The following is a 17,948-nucleotide window of genomic DNA, read 5'->3' as shown; positions in this document are numbered from 1 at the left end:
AGTTTTTGGTGGTGTGTTGGTTGGTGTTTTTTTTTTTAGTTTTATTAAACTATTATTTTTATTTTTAAAAACTTTTACCTAACTTGCAATGTATGTATGTAAGTATGAATGTTTATTAGTGTGTCTTGCAACTCAATTTTGAAGCATACAGAATATCTTCAACCCATCGAGCTCAAATTGCACACACGTTTAGCTTTTAATTTTTCCTTGTTTATCTACAAAGGTAGATCTCGTGACAACCTTTTATATCACATAGGTAAACAGTGTAATGACGTTATATTATGTTGGTATTAAGAGTTTTAAGGAAAAGTTAATTTTGTTCTGTTTAGCGAATTGAAGTACCTAAAAGCTTGTTTTTTTTTTAAAAGTTTTTTACTTTTCTTAACACAAACATTTTACAGATTAATAGTATTTTTCAATGAATTTTATTACATGATATTTCAATTGTAACGTGAAATAGGATTTGAGTTTTTAGAATTCGTGTACGAGTACTACACTTGATTTGGTAGATTTAAGATCTCAATTTTGATGTGGAAGCTTCTAAATTCACTACATATATTTTTTAAGAATTTTTTCACCAAAATTATATGAAGGTATATTTGATAATTTAGTGGGAAATTCCTCCTAAAAGCAAACAAAGGAAATTATGCTAATAAAGTTGAAGATAATTCTGATATTAATCCAATATCTCCATTATCGGAGGAGTAACGCGATTTATGAACTAAGTGACTTCTCCGGTTACGAGGGGTGACGAGGTATTGTGAGATGAAGAACGATATTATCAATATTGCAAATTACAAATATACAACTCTTAGAGTATTTTAAACCGCTTCAAAAAAAAGGACTAAATGTTATAGCATAACTTTGTATTGGATGTACCTACCGATTTTCATGATTCTTTTTTTTTTATTCGAATGCTGCTTATTATGTTGGTCCTAATTAAATTTGTTCAAGACCTGACTTACTGTTGTGTATTTTTAGACGCCCTGCATACGATATAAACCCTACTAGGGGCACTGAATGTAAAGCTTTTATTTATATACATGATTTTCATACAACCTTGCGTGTATCTTATCGAGGGATGATAAAATATTGTGAAAGGTAGAAACGTGATTGTCAATATTCCAAATTAAAAATACCTATTTAACCTTGGAATGGAACGGGCTATGCTTGGGGACTTTCTCAAAGATAGGATTCGACATGAGATTATACGCAGTAGAAAAAATCAGCCAGTACAGCCTATAGAATTTGCTACTTGAAATGACAGTGGGCTGGTCAACCGATTCGTAGGATCGATCGTCGCTGGAACAGAGTCCTGGAGTAGAGACCGCATGTTGGTAAATGCTGCGTAATACGTCCTCCGGCCCGCTGGACTTACGATCTACGTGAATTGGCGGTGGAGTCTGGATGAGGGGTGTGGAAAACCGTGATGTTTGGCGTGAACTTGGGCAGGCCTGTGTCCAGGAATAGACTGTGATAGGCTGAATTGATGATGATGATGATTTAACTCTGGTAGCAGCCAAATTAAATTGCGGGTGTAGTACCCTCACATAAAAAATTGGATAGAACTTAGTTTGTGGTTGAGTCTTGTGTGCGTGAGGAGGGGTGCATAGGATTCATGTCCTATCGGGGCTGTTAAGTGTGAAGCGCTTATTTAATAGATTTTAACATCAACTTGTATCTTATCTCCATAATAAAACTATTTTATATAAATATACACAATAGGTTGATAAATAATTGTTTTATGTACCAAGCCAGTCTTCGGTAGTACTACACCTAAAAATAACCAAAAATCTAATTCCATTTTCAAACTAAACTGTTCTTTCGTAAGAGATACGAAATGTCTGTATTTTTTTCGAATTTGTCAACACAGAAAAGTATCATGGCGGTTAGCGAGTTAAATAAAAAGTTTTTATTTTTAATTATGTTAAGTTGATGAAAAAAGTCCTTATAGATATCTTTAGTAGGTACCATTTGAAAAATAATTTTACTCTCTATTGCTTGATATTATAATTTAGATTTCTAATAATTTATATAGAACTATTTACTAAAACAAAAACCTAAAGATACTGAGAATGTATCTATAAGTTTGTTAGGATAAAAAAATATTCATTAATTTTTTACTGAAAAATTACTGGACAGTATGTTGATTGATACAAATCACTGAAGATTTAAAATGTAATGCTACTTTTTTCTCATAAGTTTTTAACCGACTTCAAAAAAAGGAGGAGGTTACTCAATTCGACCGTACATAATATATATATTTATTTATCTATATTCGGGGATAACTCCGTCGTTTATGAACCGATTTTGATAATTCTTGTTTCGTTGGAAAGGAGATATCCCTAGTTTGGTACCATGATAAGGAAACTAGGATCTGATGATGAGATTCCAGAGAAATCGAGGGAAACTCTCGAAAAGCCGCATAACTTTTTACTGGGTGTACTGATTTTGATGATTTTTAATTTAATCGAAAGCCGGTGTTTATCATGTGATCACATTTAAATTTCATCGAGATCTGATTACAACTTTTGGAGTAATCTTTGATAATGCGTATTTACTCGACAATTTTTTCGTCTACCTAGGTTGTATTACTTGTCGATATAATTGAAGGCGGTTTTTCTTCGTTTGCCTGCAAACACAATTATGTAATAGACGGTAGTGTGCAAGTATAAGGTAAGAGTCAATAAAACAACTTTTTAATACATTTTTTTTTATATATTTAAGTGACAGTTGCTTATAACAATAAAAGTTATAATGACATAATGATTGCACGTTCTTCTTTGGAATAGTTTACATTAATTTTTACATTATTTACAGAAACACTATAACATTAAACTAGAAATTAATTAAAATTTCAGGATATTAAATTCATAAAATTTATTCTAAATATACATCGTTATTTATTATAACAATAAGGAAATAAAACCTTTTAAAATTATACATAAATAAACGTATTTTTCCTATGTCTTACATTATCGATGGTAGACAGATTAAAAATAAATTATAAATACTTAAAAGATAGTAACAATTATTATGGCGTATGATTAATCATTTTTTTTTTAAATTTATAAGGACTCTTTGGTGAAACTTTTTATTAAAAATGATGTGTGAGATAATGAGTACAAAGTAATTTTTTGTGAAAAACTGACATTCTTAATTATAAATACATAGCTGTGACGACATTTTATCGTATACAATTTTTACGTATAAAACTGAAATATTCTTGAATTATTGAAGTTATACTTCTTTTGGCCCGATAGGAAAAAATGAGGAGAGTAAATATCTTTACGATGCGCGCGCACACCGTCACGAGAAACCGACACCCTATAGATAGTTAGTCAACGAGAAGTTAGCAAGTGAAGTTAGCTAGCCAATGAAGTATAACTTCTTACGTGCGTAAATAAGTACACACTTTTTTATGTACAAATACATCTATACCTACGTGTTTGGCATAATGGATTTCACGACAACATATTTTATAGCAATTCGAAGCAATTGAAGTGTAAACGTATTGTAAAATGTTAATTTTATTTATTTAATTTAATTGTATAGATTACATAATTTTTATCATTGTATTTACGCCTTTGTGCCATTTCTACTTTATTTTACAATTACTCTTATAAATGTAATGTTACAAGAATTGTAAAGTAACGTTATGTAAATGTAACGTTACATTTTGCAAATCGAAAATAATTATTATAATAATGTACAAACACATTCTAAGTAGTAGAACGAATGTGTAACGTATTTTTTATTGAACTCCTTTCCTTTGTCGTTTATGAGTTGAAGTTCTTAATAGGTTTTTTTTTTACTTCGTTCATAAGCTGAAGTGCTAATTACGTTTTTTTTTTTTTAATTATTTGTAATATTATGTATATATGTGTATGTGTACGAATGACAATATTTGTAATTATGTAAAATTTTGTGATTAATTTTATTTTTGCAAAATTATTTATACAAAAAGCTATTTGTATATTAATTGTTGTAAGATTAAAATTTATTTAATATTTTTAATTAAGAGTGCGATATGTTCTTAACAATATTATTTACATTTTCTGACTAAAAACTATAAGAAAATTAAGAATATCACAAATGTATTTTACATACTTTAAATGTATTTTACATATTTTAAGGACAAGAATATACTGATAAATCATCAAGAAGATTTTTTCAACAATATTTTTTTTACTATGGAATGAATTCCGAAATCTCTCTCTATCTCAATCTTTTCTTATAGTAAATCAGGATTTTCCAGCATAGAAGTAGTTGTGATAGAGAAGTAGCGCTTATCATTACTGCTTCCAAGAGTCTATACGTTTTCCCTACTCCTTTCTTTTATAATCTTTCAATATATTATATAAAAAATTTACTTGGAATGGTACATGTGGAACGTATATAGGATTTCATTCACTAAATAATGATGGAAAACAATTAAGCAAATTTTAGGAATGACTTCAGACATTTTTATTACATTTGTACGTCTACAGTAAAAATAAAAATATTTGTATTAATCTTTTGAGTAAAGGGTTAAAAGACTAAAAAATTCGAATAAAAATAGCTTTAGATTGCCTGTACGGTGTACTGCAATACCGACGCCTTCTCTTATTACCACCTAGTCTCCGTGACTTTAAGATAAAAGGTTCTATGATATACAGTGGTGTCATATTTTATCTCGAGATTTTTATGGTGTTGCTACTGCCCTATTCACCAGACCAATTCCAAATATAATGTTTTAAAATCTACGTTATGTGATTTGATAACACCTCAATAATATTTTCAAATTAACAATTCTTGTAATTAATAAAGATTTTTTTTTATTTTTAAAAAACGTTTTTGTCAGATGGCAATAATAATATTGTATTAATCAGAATTAATTTTGACTAGTTTTGCCATAATTTCTGTAGATCGTATAAACTTATCTCAAAATGACTGGCTACAAAGTATTAAAACTTATTATAAAAAGTATTTTTAAACGGGCTTTATTTAAAGTAATCTATAAACGGGCATCTTTATACCTATATGATTTCTACTAAAACCAAATTCAAAATCTCTTACTGTCTTAAATTATACTTTTTTTTAAACTAAATATGTTAAGCTGTCGGTGATGTCTTTTATAAAATATACGGTACACATTATATAGAAATTTTATCAAATAATTTCTCCTTGAGATCAAAAACTTATATACAACTTACAACAGACGTTAAATAATTTTATTTTTTATTTTATTTGTATGTATAATAAAAATAAATAATTCTTTAGTTGATCCATTCTTTGGGAGTCAAATAAAAAAAAAAACACCTTTAAAAAAATAAGAAAAAAATTCACTGAGATAATTATTTAAATACTAAAGTTTCTTCACTATTTCATCACTCAAGTGTCTTTGGTTATTTAGGTTTTATATTTTGAGTCTTATTTACAAGTCTGTAAGGTTGCCTCAGCGCCAGGGCGCGAAGGCGGTTGACGTTCAGGAGGGAAGTGGTTGTAGGGGGGCCACAGCGCTACTCATCCTGAAGTCAGGTTGTCGGAGATCAGGGTGTGGTGGACGAAGATCTGGGGAGAGATAAATCAATTAGTTTTGAAGGTACTATTATTTACTATAGAACTATTATTTACTACGAATTACTACGTTGATTGTAAGGTTTGAAATATTTTTTTTATGTATAAATTTGGTAGTTAAATTAAAGTCAAAAATATAATTTTATTTTATTTTTATTTTTTTTATACAATGATAGGCTTGCGTTTGACCACTATTTCACCTGATGATAAGTGAAAATGCGGTCTAAGATGGAGCACGCTTACCTAGAAGTAACTTATTCACTCGCGACTTTTATTCAGCATTACTTTCATTATGGAATCTCTTATATATGACATATTAAAATGAACAAATGTTCACTTACAATACAGCCATCCTTAGGTAAAAGGCAGGTAGGTAAGTATAAATGTCTAAAGCTGAGAAAATTTATGATTACAATTGTAAGCAAAAATACATTTGTCGTCAAAATTATACAAAATACTGTTAAAAACGGTAACTGCCTTTTACAATATTGATATACCTAAGCACGGTATTTACTTATTGTTACATTTAAAAAAAATCAAGTTACCTATCCGATCCGCGACATGCATGTCAGGGGCATGCATGCCATGCACATCCGTATGCGGCGGCTGCATATGCTGAGGGTTCCGTAAGTCCGCATGTTGAGTTTCTCTATGCCGTCTCAAGTCGACCTTTCTTTGAAAAGCTCGTCCGCAAAGTTCGCATGCAAACGGCTTGAAACCGGTGTGTTTGCGGGAATGCGTAATGAGGTTAGAACTTTGGCTGAACGCTTTACCGCACACTTGACATTTGTGAGGTTTTTCACCTGCGGACGAAATGGAATTTAGATTAAGTCGTTTTATTTTGGAAACTTGTGGAATCATTCTTAAAATATCTACTATCTATTTTGTTAAGTATAAAACTATACAAAACTATGCTTGCTTGTTTCAGCCTGTAGTATTCCACGGCTGAGCATAGTCTATGCCGTATAGGCCTCTTTCCCCATGTAAGAGAATGGTCAGAGCTTAATCTACCACGCTGCTCTAATGCGGAAAAGACCGGAAATAAATATTTGTAACGTATAAGTGTATTGTAACCCAAATATCCACTCCGAGTGGGAATAGAACCCGCGACCGTCCGTGTTTAGGCGCCGCTGACAGCGGTACACGCACCATTACACCAGAGCGGTCGTCAAATACAAAAAAGATAATATATTTTTAAGTAACTTTTTTACTAGTGTTTTAAAAAAACTAGGCTGTATTAGGTATACTCAAGTCATTATAAAGAATATTGTTTAATGTGTTTTTTTTTTCAATATTATTATTGTGCTAGCTGTGCCTGCGACTTCGTCCGTGTGGAAAACAAAAAAAAAATATTTTCAGTTCTCAGAGTTACAAATTAAATAAATTTCTAAAGTAAAAGTAGTTTAAGTTACTCCTTATTACATCAGCTATCTACCAGTGAAACACGAGTCAAAATAGGTCCAGCCGTTTCAGAGATTAGCCGGAACAAACAGACAGACAGACAAAAATTTAATAAAATGTTATTTTGGTATATGTACAATGTATAGATTCATATGCATTTAGTAAAAAGCGGTCATACCAATATTACAAACAGACACTCCAATTTTATTTACTTGTATAGATTACATGTTGATTAAAAACAACGAAACAGATATGATTTCTTAAACTTACATTTGAGACACAGTCGACAAAAAAAAAGTAATCATAATTTAAATAGTCTAGGTACTTATTGAATCTTGTGATATTGTGACTAAAAGAAAAATCATTTCATAGATCTATAACTCTAGACAGATAATTAATACCTAATACAATTTGCATCACATAAACCAATTAGTGCAATGCACTTATTTATTATTATCACTATTTTCATAGCGCATACCGATAGATAATATAGATCAATGATTATTAAAAATGTCTTCCTAAATAATTAATTCTAATTCCGATTAACGTAATTTATTAAGTTTGTTGCTTCGAAAGATTTTATAAATTCTGTCATAAAAAAAATCTAAAGGTGTAATATGCGTCTAAAAACATAATCCTCGTATCGACAAATCCCAGAAATAAGTAAAAAGTATCAATGAAGAGAAGTCCAGCTACCGATAAAGTAAACAAAACAAAGATACAGATTATATAAGGGAAGAAAACTATCATAATGAAATCACGTTGACGCGGAGACGACGATATAGTCCCTATATAATCTGTGCCTCATATCCGAGTATCGATCCGCGCTGACACGTGATGCTGGCTGTAAATATTTTAGGGTTGTCGATAATGAAAAAATATAAAAAACAGTTCGCATACGATACGATATTTTATAAAATTGACAGCCGTAATATCAGTTTATTGGGAACTTCAAACACAAATTCTTGGGATGTGAGAATGGACGTAATGATGGTGAAAATTTTAAATTAAAATTCTTAAATCGTAACTTTAACATTTATATAATATACTTATAAATAAGTTACAGTTAGGTGCTGCTCCATAATGTGCTAATTATGTCAACATAAAATATAACATTCACATTCCGCTATAAATATAAAGGAACCTATTTTAGATACGCCTATTTTCTTGTTACCGTTTACTACCGTCTAATTGGTCTAGTATGTCCCTAAATTGTATGTCCTTAGTGTGAAATTACCCTAACATGCATATTCCCAAAATTATAAAACACTTATTGTGACAGTATCCTAACACGCATAATGCATCTGTACCCTCAGCCCTGTCCGCGGATACATCACGTGCCCGTATTAATACAAGTCCGTGTAATCTCTACCAAGTCCGGTTCGCATTATTATTCGCCGCACTCCCGGCCGGTCTACAAAAATTTATAGCGCGTTATATTCGCGACCATTACCAGTTTATGTATCGTGATTCTAGGTGTGGAATTTAATATCGGACGCTCTTTGTTCTGGATTTCTTGACCGAGACATTCTTGACTCTCTTCCGAGCAGGATTTTTATTGAATAACTTTGCTTTTGTTTGTGATAATAATCTTAAATAAGTTGCGAAGTGTTTGCTTAAAATTACGTACCTGTTTATTAAAGCTTATAAAATATAATATGTTGAAATAACAGATGAAGAAAACGGCCAATAACGGCGATACGAAGCAACCGTGAGCAAATCACAGCACCGGTACCCAATAATTAGGTATAGCATTTCGAAAAAGGGCCGTAGAGTCCGTCAATCAAGGGGTCTGACGACTGGCGACTTCATTAGAGAGAACGGGAGGACGGCGACCGTCTCATTTCCTCGTGAATGTCGCGCTGCGAGACCAATTTATATCCGTCGTGCTATTGGCCGTGATTGCGGCGGCTCCACCCCGCGTCGCATAGCAACGGGAGGGGTTGCCCCCCACTCCGGCCACCCCCCACCCCGTTATGGATCGCAATTTTCCTTTGAATTGGAAATCAGAGTTCGCAGCCCTCGTTAGTCCTCCATCTTTGAGATAGCAGATTTTTAGTGAAGATGTTCCTTTACGTATTTCGACGTTTCGCTTCCTTTATATCGTTTCGAATTTAAGTCGTCGATTCGTGTAATGAAGTCTTCTTGAACGTTTTTATTAAGAAATGTTCAAAAATATATTTTATATTATTAAAACATATACTCAGATCAGATCAGTTCAGCCTATTGCAGACTGCTAGACATAGGCCTACCCAAGTTCGCACCAGTCATTCCGGTTTTCCACAATCATATACCTATTCAGCACTCTATCTCTAATATTTCTCAAATACTCCGCCACATCGTAGTAACTTTATTACAAGTATTTCTTTAAGCCTATGTCCTCAAACGCCTATTCTAAGCATACAGTCGTCTATTACAAAGACAGTAACACGATGTCAAACAATAAAACAATATTCAAAGTGTAATTCCAAGACGTTATCCGAGTTTCGACCGTAAACTGAAATTAAGGGACCAACTTGCGAACGTAATACACATTTGCGAGTTGTTACCTAAGTCCAAGTGCGTAAAATCTTTGCGTTGTAAGTCTTGACAGTGCAATTACAGGCGGTTATGGGCGCGGAGGGTCCTCTTAATTGTGTTTCGGGGCTCTCGGAATCTCTTGAATGAAACTAGATGAATTTGTTCAAAATATTTATAATTATAAATGTGATTATTACACTGTAACGTTTTCTAACGATTTTTATTTAGAAACTTAGGCTAACTTACAAGAAAAATTCTTTAAAACTTCTGTTAATAAAAAAAAAATATGTACTGTTATTTCAAGGTATTATTTATTATTATTTTTGATTTAATTCGTACGTGGCGAAGAAATAAGGAAATTGATGAAGGTATGTATGTTCCTACCAATAACTTTCAACACTGGCATCGGGTTAGTGAATTTTAAATTATTCAGATATTTCAAAAACCTAAATTAGGTATCGTAAACATCGTCTTAGCTTTGAGCTAAATAAAGTTAATTTTTATTTTGTAAATAATATAAACCTAGTCTAAAATAAGTACGTACCTAAGACATAAAATTAGTGAGACTTAAAAGTTTATATTTTACGCTTTTTTTGACGAGGTTCAGTCGTAAATTTAAATACTAAAAATCCTCCAGTCGGAAATCTTAACAGCGTAATTACAGACCGTCTTACGACCGAGGAGGGTGAGGTCGAACTGTACTTAGGGCAGCGTTCTTTTGAAGAGTAAGATGGTTTTGTTTGGTAGGTATATGTACGAGTAGTCTCTTTGATACATTTCTCAATTTAGACGCTGAAATATAATTTTAGGAATATTTTTATCAGGATTTATATATATATATATATACTCATTTTAATGAGTTGCAAACTGGATGTTTATAGTTGCGAATATATGTATAAGTTTGTGCCTATATTTATTATTAGGGCTTTCAAGACTCATCATTTTGAAAGGTTTATTATATTGTTTGCTTCAAAAGTGTATTCACTGATTACGTTCCTCGGTGACATGCTAATTAATATTTTTTAACATTTTGATATTTAACATTTTGCTTTGAAAATATATATATGTTTTTCTTACATCGATAAATTTACATTAGAATCAAATTAACGCTTCACACTCAACGGGCCCCAGTAGGATTTTCTCCTGTGTAATACACACACAATATACAAGCACAACGTCCATACTACGACAAACATCTATATGGCCGATACAAATGTCTGTCTTGAGCCAGTGCTATGACCGCTGCGCCAACGTCTTCATAAATTGTATCTAATATGTCTATTTCGAGTATCTATCTAATCTATAGAGAAACTAAATCACTAACATTTAGTAGCGGTGATGCACAATTATAATCGTGTTTTATTTTATTTAATATATAGGTATTTTTAAACCAAAAGATCCAACGTTTAGACGTATTTCCATGCCCTCGATTTGCCGTGTTCAATTTCAGCGCTTCCTCAAGCAGTAGTGGTGAAAAGATACTGCTCTTAAGCCGGGGTTCGCTTAAGTATTAACCCGGGTTGTGATTGAACGGAGCCTGGCGAGAGATAACCGTAAATCCCGGATACATAGAATCCCTAATGTCCAGGGTCGGACGGTTTTACGTTATTGTATATAATGGAATGGAACTTTCGAACGTCTTGGAATGTCTTTTGATAGACAAAGGTTTTGATGTAAGTTCTAGGGATGAGGTAAATGAATTTAATATGTTTTACTTAATTTGAAAAGATTTAACTTCGTTTTTTTTTTATTCATACGCTTATGATTGGTATACCTTAAGACAGTTATTTTACATCGATGGACATGATTAGTACCTAGTCATAAACAAACATTTAGATACACCTAAGTACGTACTACAGTATTACCTATAAATAACATCATTTTTGAAAGTAAATTCAACGATAAATATAATATAATAACACAATAAAGCAAAAAATATCCATCAATCTCGTCCAATCGCCCCCAAATCATTACCGCCCATTATCGGGCCACTAAACGCAGATTAACAATAAAACAGACGTTAATATAATTAAATTACACAAAATCCGTCCCTGGCAGGCTCATCTGCACAGTTTCACTCGGGATTTTTATGGCGACGTGCTTCGTGCCTGAATTAAATATACGACGCTTAAAGTGCTTCTCGGGTAAGATTTCACGAAATATGGTATAGCTGTTATATAAGAGTACAGTGGGTGGGAATTTGATATTTATTACTTTGAAAATAGGGAATATAATGGCGTACTTGGAGTGTTGTGGTTGATGGAAATGTCATAGTTTTTTTTTGAGAATTTGTGGGATTGAAATTTTATTACAATTTTAAAAGGTACGGTAATCTAAGTTTTCTAATAACGATTCCAGACCCATTTAAGCGTTTAAAAATGAAAAAGAAAAAAATTGCCAAAATACTCTCTCACTGTAGATAGTTGCAGTATTTTTTTCAATTACAGTTGTCCTGAATTTTTTAAATAATAAAATCTACTAAGCCTACCTACACATATAGTATAATATAAATGTTAGGCACCCACTATAATTTTTTAATCAAAATTTTGGACACGTCTCAAGACTGGCAAACCGTAATAATAGTAATGCGGCTCAGCCATTAATAATTCAACTACAAAAAAATGCAGCGGGACTTAGGGTGCATTTTACATCTTGAAAAATTTAGAATGAAATCAAAGGGAAATTTTTTATTTAGGTATGGAGGCACTTATTACACATGCATTGGTTGGTAGATTCGCCGTCGACTGTACCTCTTTCGACTATCATTAATATACTTTATTAGTTGAATTTAATTACGTAATTTCGGTATAAACTTTATGAAGAAACAATTTTGGATTTAAGCAATTCAGGATGAAAATAAAATTGCGTTTTAGTAATAGAAGACGCGAGTAATAAAGATTTTAATTTGTATAAATGTTCACTAAATAATTTAGGAACGATTTTCGTAGTTTGAAGGTATAGCGGCCGAGTTGCACGAAAAGAAATTAAAATTTGAATAGTGATTAAACTAATTTAATCGCAAGAATTGTATGAAATTCTTGTGATTAAATTATTTTAATCTCTACTAAAATTTAATTTTGTTTCGTTCAACTCGGCGATAGTCTCTAAATCTAAGTGTATGTTGGCACGGAATATCATAATGAGAGCGGTTTTAATCTAGCAGCTGGTACCGCTAAGTGCATCGCTGCATTCAGCTTATAGCCGAGAGTGTTACGTTAAAACCTTATATTGTTTCTGAAAGCTTAAAATTTTCCTGTTTAAAGTTTCGTTATTGAGAAAGAAGGCAGTATTTTATTTGTTTTAAAAATCGTAATAAGTAAAAAAAAACAAAGGGAAGGAATCTAAATGTAGGTAATTTACGAATATATATAAAAATGAATGTCTGTCTGTATGTCCTTCATAGAATCGAAAATTATGCATTTGATCATGTCATGATCTTCAGCAAAGTATTGTGCATGAGCCCACAAATATTTCTGAGTTGGTGTGACCAAAAAAAAAAAAAAAATAGCATCGCGCGCAGGGTACAGCTAGTAGTTTTATGAAAATTCTCTTTGGAAGTACATGTATTGAAGTATGAATGATCAATACTAATATTATAAACCCAAAAATTTTTTGACGCCGCGTTGGCGCAACGTCACAGCCATGGATTGTACCAGCGCAGCGGTTGTGGATTCGATCCCCGTACATGACAAACATTTGTATTGGCCATACAGGTGTTTGCCGTGGTCTGGGTGTTTGTGCAGTCCTTGTGGGTCTCCCCACCGTGCTTCGGAGAGCACGTTAAACCGTCGGTCCCGGTTGTTATCATGTACACCTGATAGCGATCGTTACTCTTAGTAGGGAATATATCCACCAACCCGCATTGGAGCAGCGTGGTGGATTAAGCTCTGATCCTTCTCCTACATGGGGAAAGAGGCCGATGCCCAGTTGTGGGATATTACAGGCTGAAGCAGCAGCAGCAGGCAGCAAAAGTTTATGTGTTTGGACTCGCTAATCTTAGGAACTATTGGTTCGAATCAAAAAATTAGTTTTGTGTTAGATGGTCCATTTCCCAAGGATAGATAAAGGCTAAACAATTTTGTAATATTTTCGAGTGCGCCAACGGGCTAGTCAAGATTAGCCCGGACAGACAGAAAGGCAGACAAAAAAATTAAAATCGCTTGTTTGTGTGTTGGTATAGTAGTATATTGAACATTTTTTTTTTATACAATGATAGGCTTGCGTTTGACCACTATTTCACCTGATGATAAGTGAAAATGCGTTCTAAGATGGAGCACGCTTACCTAGAAGTAACCTATTCACTCGCGACTTAAAGATCCCCAGGTTATAATTTTCTGGAAACACAGACACGCACATGCACTTCAAAAAACATTTATTTTGTAATCACAGACAAAACACAGACATTTTATAGATTAATATTTAATATTATGTATATATAATATAGGGTTTACTAGTTTTAGGTATAAAAGGCTTAGGAAAAGAGCCGTATTAAAGTGAGTGTTGAGTGATCTTACATTTTAATAATTTTCACCTTTACAAAAAATTTACACACACACTCACACATACACACACACCCAAACATACACTATATGAGAGCGAGATAGCGATCAACGTTACCTACTTAGGTAACGTCTAGTTCAATAGTGCTACTCGGTGTCGTATACGGTATACCACGTATATGTTTCAACACATCTACAGACAAGGCGTCGGCGTGATTCTCGGGGTCGTAAGCGATGTGATTTCACCCTCATATTTGTGTATACGAATTACCAAAAATACGAATATTTTGTAACAATGTGGAATGTAAGAAAATTAAAAAAAAAAAAATCCTTAAAACGGAGAAACTTACTTTGTTTCGAAGATTATGAATTATTTAAGTTAAAATATTATTAAGATACGTAATAACTTTTTTTACTTAGCCTAATTCAGCATATTGTTTTCTTTTGTAATGAGGTTTAGGTACTGGGAGAAAATGCCAGAATGCCACCATGACACACTTGTCAGGCCTACCTTTAATTGCATATATTTTTTTACTGTAACAACTTTTTCGGATTTTATCGCGGTTTTTTCGTTTTTTAAACGTCTGACGTTTCGGATACTTTACACTAACCATGATCACGGGAGGACTTATACGTCGAACGTTTAAAAAACTTAGTAAACCGCGTTAAAATCGTTAGAAAACAATATATTTTTCTACTTTATTCATTAACAAATTTTTAATATAAGAAACATGTACCTCATTATTCATCATCATTACAGCCTATACAGTCCACTGCTGGACATAGGCCTCCACAAGTTTACGCCAAAAATAACGTGAACTCATGTGTTTTGCCCATAGTCACCACGCTGGGCAGGCGGGTTGGTGACCGCAGTACTGGCTTTGTTGCACCGAAGACGCTGCTGCCCGTCTTTGGCCTGTGTATTTCAAAGCCAGCAGTTGGATGGCTATCCCGCCACCGGTCGGCTTTTTAAGTTCCAAGGTGGTAGCGGAACTGTGTTATCCCTTAGTCGCCTCTTACGACACCCACGGGAAGAGAGAAGAGTGGCTATATTCTTTAGTACCGTAGCCACACAGTACAAAAATTAATTTACTTTTTTTAAATATAAATCGTGGCCGAAGTCACTATAAAAGCTAGTATTTCTATAAATCCATTAAATCATCAAACAATCTAATTTTAATCTCAAACAATCCAAGCCAAGATAAACTAGATGCTCTCGAATCTAGCGACGCTCTCAACGATGTAATGGAAAACGAAGATGAAATCTTGAGAGGATCGCAAACACGGCATCAAGAAATTGTTTTAATATAACGACGAGCTTTTGTAGATATATGTATTAATAATTAATATTTTATTTTCAACATAAATGGTACTACAATATTAAAAGCTTTATGTAAATAATAGACAAACTTGGGTACGTACAAAGAAATTTCTTTCTTGCTAATCCAATAAATTGCATTTTGCATAAGTAAATTTATATTTGCAGTACCTGATCCGGCGAATTTCTTACTCACTGTTATTTGGAGGTTTTTAGTTTTTTCGATTTTTTTTATAATTTTCTTTTACACAATACTGTCATAAAAAATTTAAATGATCCCGTTTGAATTTATCGTTCGGAAGATATGCGCGTAAACGCATTTCAGCAATTCGTTTTTTTCTTAATGCAGGTCGGAAAAACAAGCGTACGGCTCACCTGATGGTGAACGATTATCGTAACCTTCAACACCAGAAGCATTGCAAGCGCGTTGTTGACCCTACTTCTAATCCCCCCAGGAGCTCTGGTCACCTTACTCACCACAGGGACACAACACTGCTTGAAAACAGTATTATTTAGCTGTGATCTTCTGTGAGGTCGAGGTTTCCAGACGGGCTGCTCCAGATTTTGAGCAGGATATTTCCTGCTGTGCCCTACCTCAGTTAAAACCTCCCGATAATCCTCAGTTAGAGAGATAGAGCCTCAGCCTAGCCCTCATAGAGCTGCCATACCTATATCGCATGTAAAATTTTATACTAATAAAACTAGTCCAAATATATCTATTGACAAAATTAGAAAAATCATGAGCAAATTCGTTGACAAAATTTAGTGTGAGATATATAAAAGCGTACATACGCAGTCATACGTATTTACCTAATCCTTGATGTCACAGATACACAAAACAGAAATACAGCGCTTCGAGTGACTTTTACGATTTGCTCCGTGCTGTGAAAGATGTGTTGTATAAACGCCACTTACAGGTGGATTTATTGGTATGGTTACCGTGCCCCGGCTCGGTATATCATAGTACGACTTTATAGCGTAGGTACGCGGTTTATGTTTTGTACAGTTTTAATTTCTTCTTTTAGTGGCCTGTTGTCATGGAATTTGTCTCGATATCCTCACTTTTATAAACAGCTCTTGTAAAATATAAATTCGGGAACATGAGATTTAATTTATAATTAAATCTAAAAGACTTTTTACGTTAAAATTATATATTTTTTCTTATAAAAATAAAATACATTACAATTTTTTAAATGTTCAACAGCTAATAAACATAGTAATTCTACAATTTTTAGTAATCTAAACATGAAATAAAACCAAAATAAAGTAAAAATTTAGCAATCTTTTCATTATAATATTTCCTTACTAAAACCTGGTGTAGTAATACAAAGTGGACGTCACCGTGTAAACGATTACCGGTAAACTACCCTCGAACTAATAAGAGTCCCCGATGACACTAGACAAATTCGTTATTCGGACCCTCGGACAGACGCCGAAGAGATGAAACGAGGAAAAAGAATACTTTTAACGTTCAGAGACAAATACAGATTCAACCATTCTAATTTACTTTAATAGTAAGTTTACGTTTATTTATACTACTAGCGACCCGCCCCGGCTTTGCACGGGTGCAATGCTGATACTAAATATACTAAGAATGTCTTTATTTATAGTATAAAGCTAGCTTATAGCATGGTTATTAACATAATAACAACATTCAAATATGCGTCGTTAGATTACACGTTGTTACAGAATGCGTTGAAGAAATAAAGGTTCACTGCTCGTTCCCCGTAGGTGATAGCGTGATAATTTGTAGCCTATATGTTGACCCGACTTCTTAATAATATTCGTGCCAAATTTGAAGTAAATCCATGCAGTACTTTTTGAGTTTATCCCGGACATATATACAGACAAACAGACAAAAATTCTAAAATCAATATTTTTGGCTTCGGTATCGATTGTAGATCACACCCCAAGTATTCTTTAAAAAAAATATTCAATGTACAGTTTTGACTTTCCTACCATTTTATTATATGTATAGATAGTATCGTGAGATATAAAGGACCTTTAAGGATGGTAACCAGCAGATAAATATTTTTGATATATTACTCCTATTTACCATCGAATTCCATTATATTTGTTCCATTATCGAGAAGAAAAGACCTCGCCTGCTCTATATCTTACTCTTATAGTATATTCGTAACTTGTTTTCGGGATAAACTTTATTTACAACTGCTGAAACCTGGCCAAAAATATATAAAAATTGAATAAAATATAAGTGTCCAACATAACGTTAAACTTGATTTTAACTTTTAATCTAATTATTTTACTTATTAGTTAAAGAATAACATTCGCAGTAGATGGGAAGTTTAGATACAAACCATGACTGATGCCATGATGACAAGTTCTAATTAAATAAGTGCCATAAATCTCTTAAACAAGTTTTAAGCTGATTTCTTCAATATTGCACGATTTTTGATAAAATACCAGCTTCAAAATATGCTTTCCAGTTTTTGAGAATTAAAGAAACACCTTACATTTTGGTATCGATTGTCCTTATAAAAATACAGACAAAAACAGAAAGAATAGCGCTTATCATAATATTCCTTAATTATCACAGACTTACATATTACGAGAATTTATATAAAACTAGAAGGGAAAATAAGAGCTAGAAACTCATAAAATTAACATTCATCACCGAACAATAAAGGTGC

General features: G+C 32.9%; 1 protein-coding gene across 1 annotated transcript in view; it reads right to left on the bottom strand.

Moving 5' to 3' along the window:
* Positions 1 to 5,332: 5,332 nt before the first annotated feature.
* LOC123669312 (zinc finger protein Gfi-1b) overlaps positions 5,333 to 17,948 on the bottom strand; it is a 71,741-nt gene continuing 59,125 nt past the window's right edge. The window contains exons 5-6 of the mRNA XM_045602922.1: positions 6,105 to 6,362; positions 5,333 to 5,553 (exon numbers count right to left, since the gene is read on the bottom strand). Coding sequence (XP_045458878.1) covers positions 5,468 to 5,553; positions 6,105 to 6,362 — 344 coding nt within the window. The 3' untranslated portion in view covers positions 5,333 to 5,467. The remainder of the gene's footprint in view (positions 5,554 to 6,104; positions 6,363 to 17,948) is intronic.

The sequence above is a fragment of the Melitaea cinxia genome, chromosome 3 (genome assembly GCF_905220565.1).
Source record: "Melitaea cinxia chromosome 3, ilMelCinx1.1, whole genome shotgun sequence".
Classification (NCBI taxonomy): Eukaryota; Metazoa; Arthropoda; class Insecta; order Lepidoptera; family Nymphalidae; genus Melitaea; species Melitaea cinxia.
Note: the sequence above shows the minus strand (reverse complement) of the source record. Positions and strands in the feature narration are given on the sequence as shown.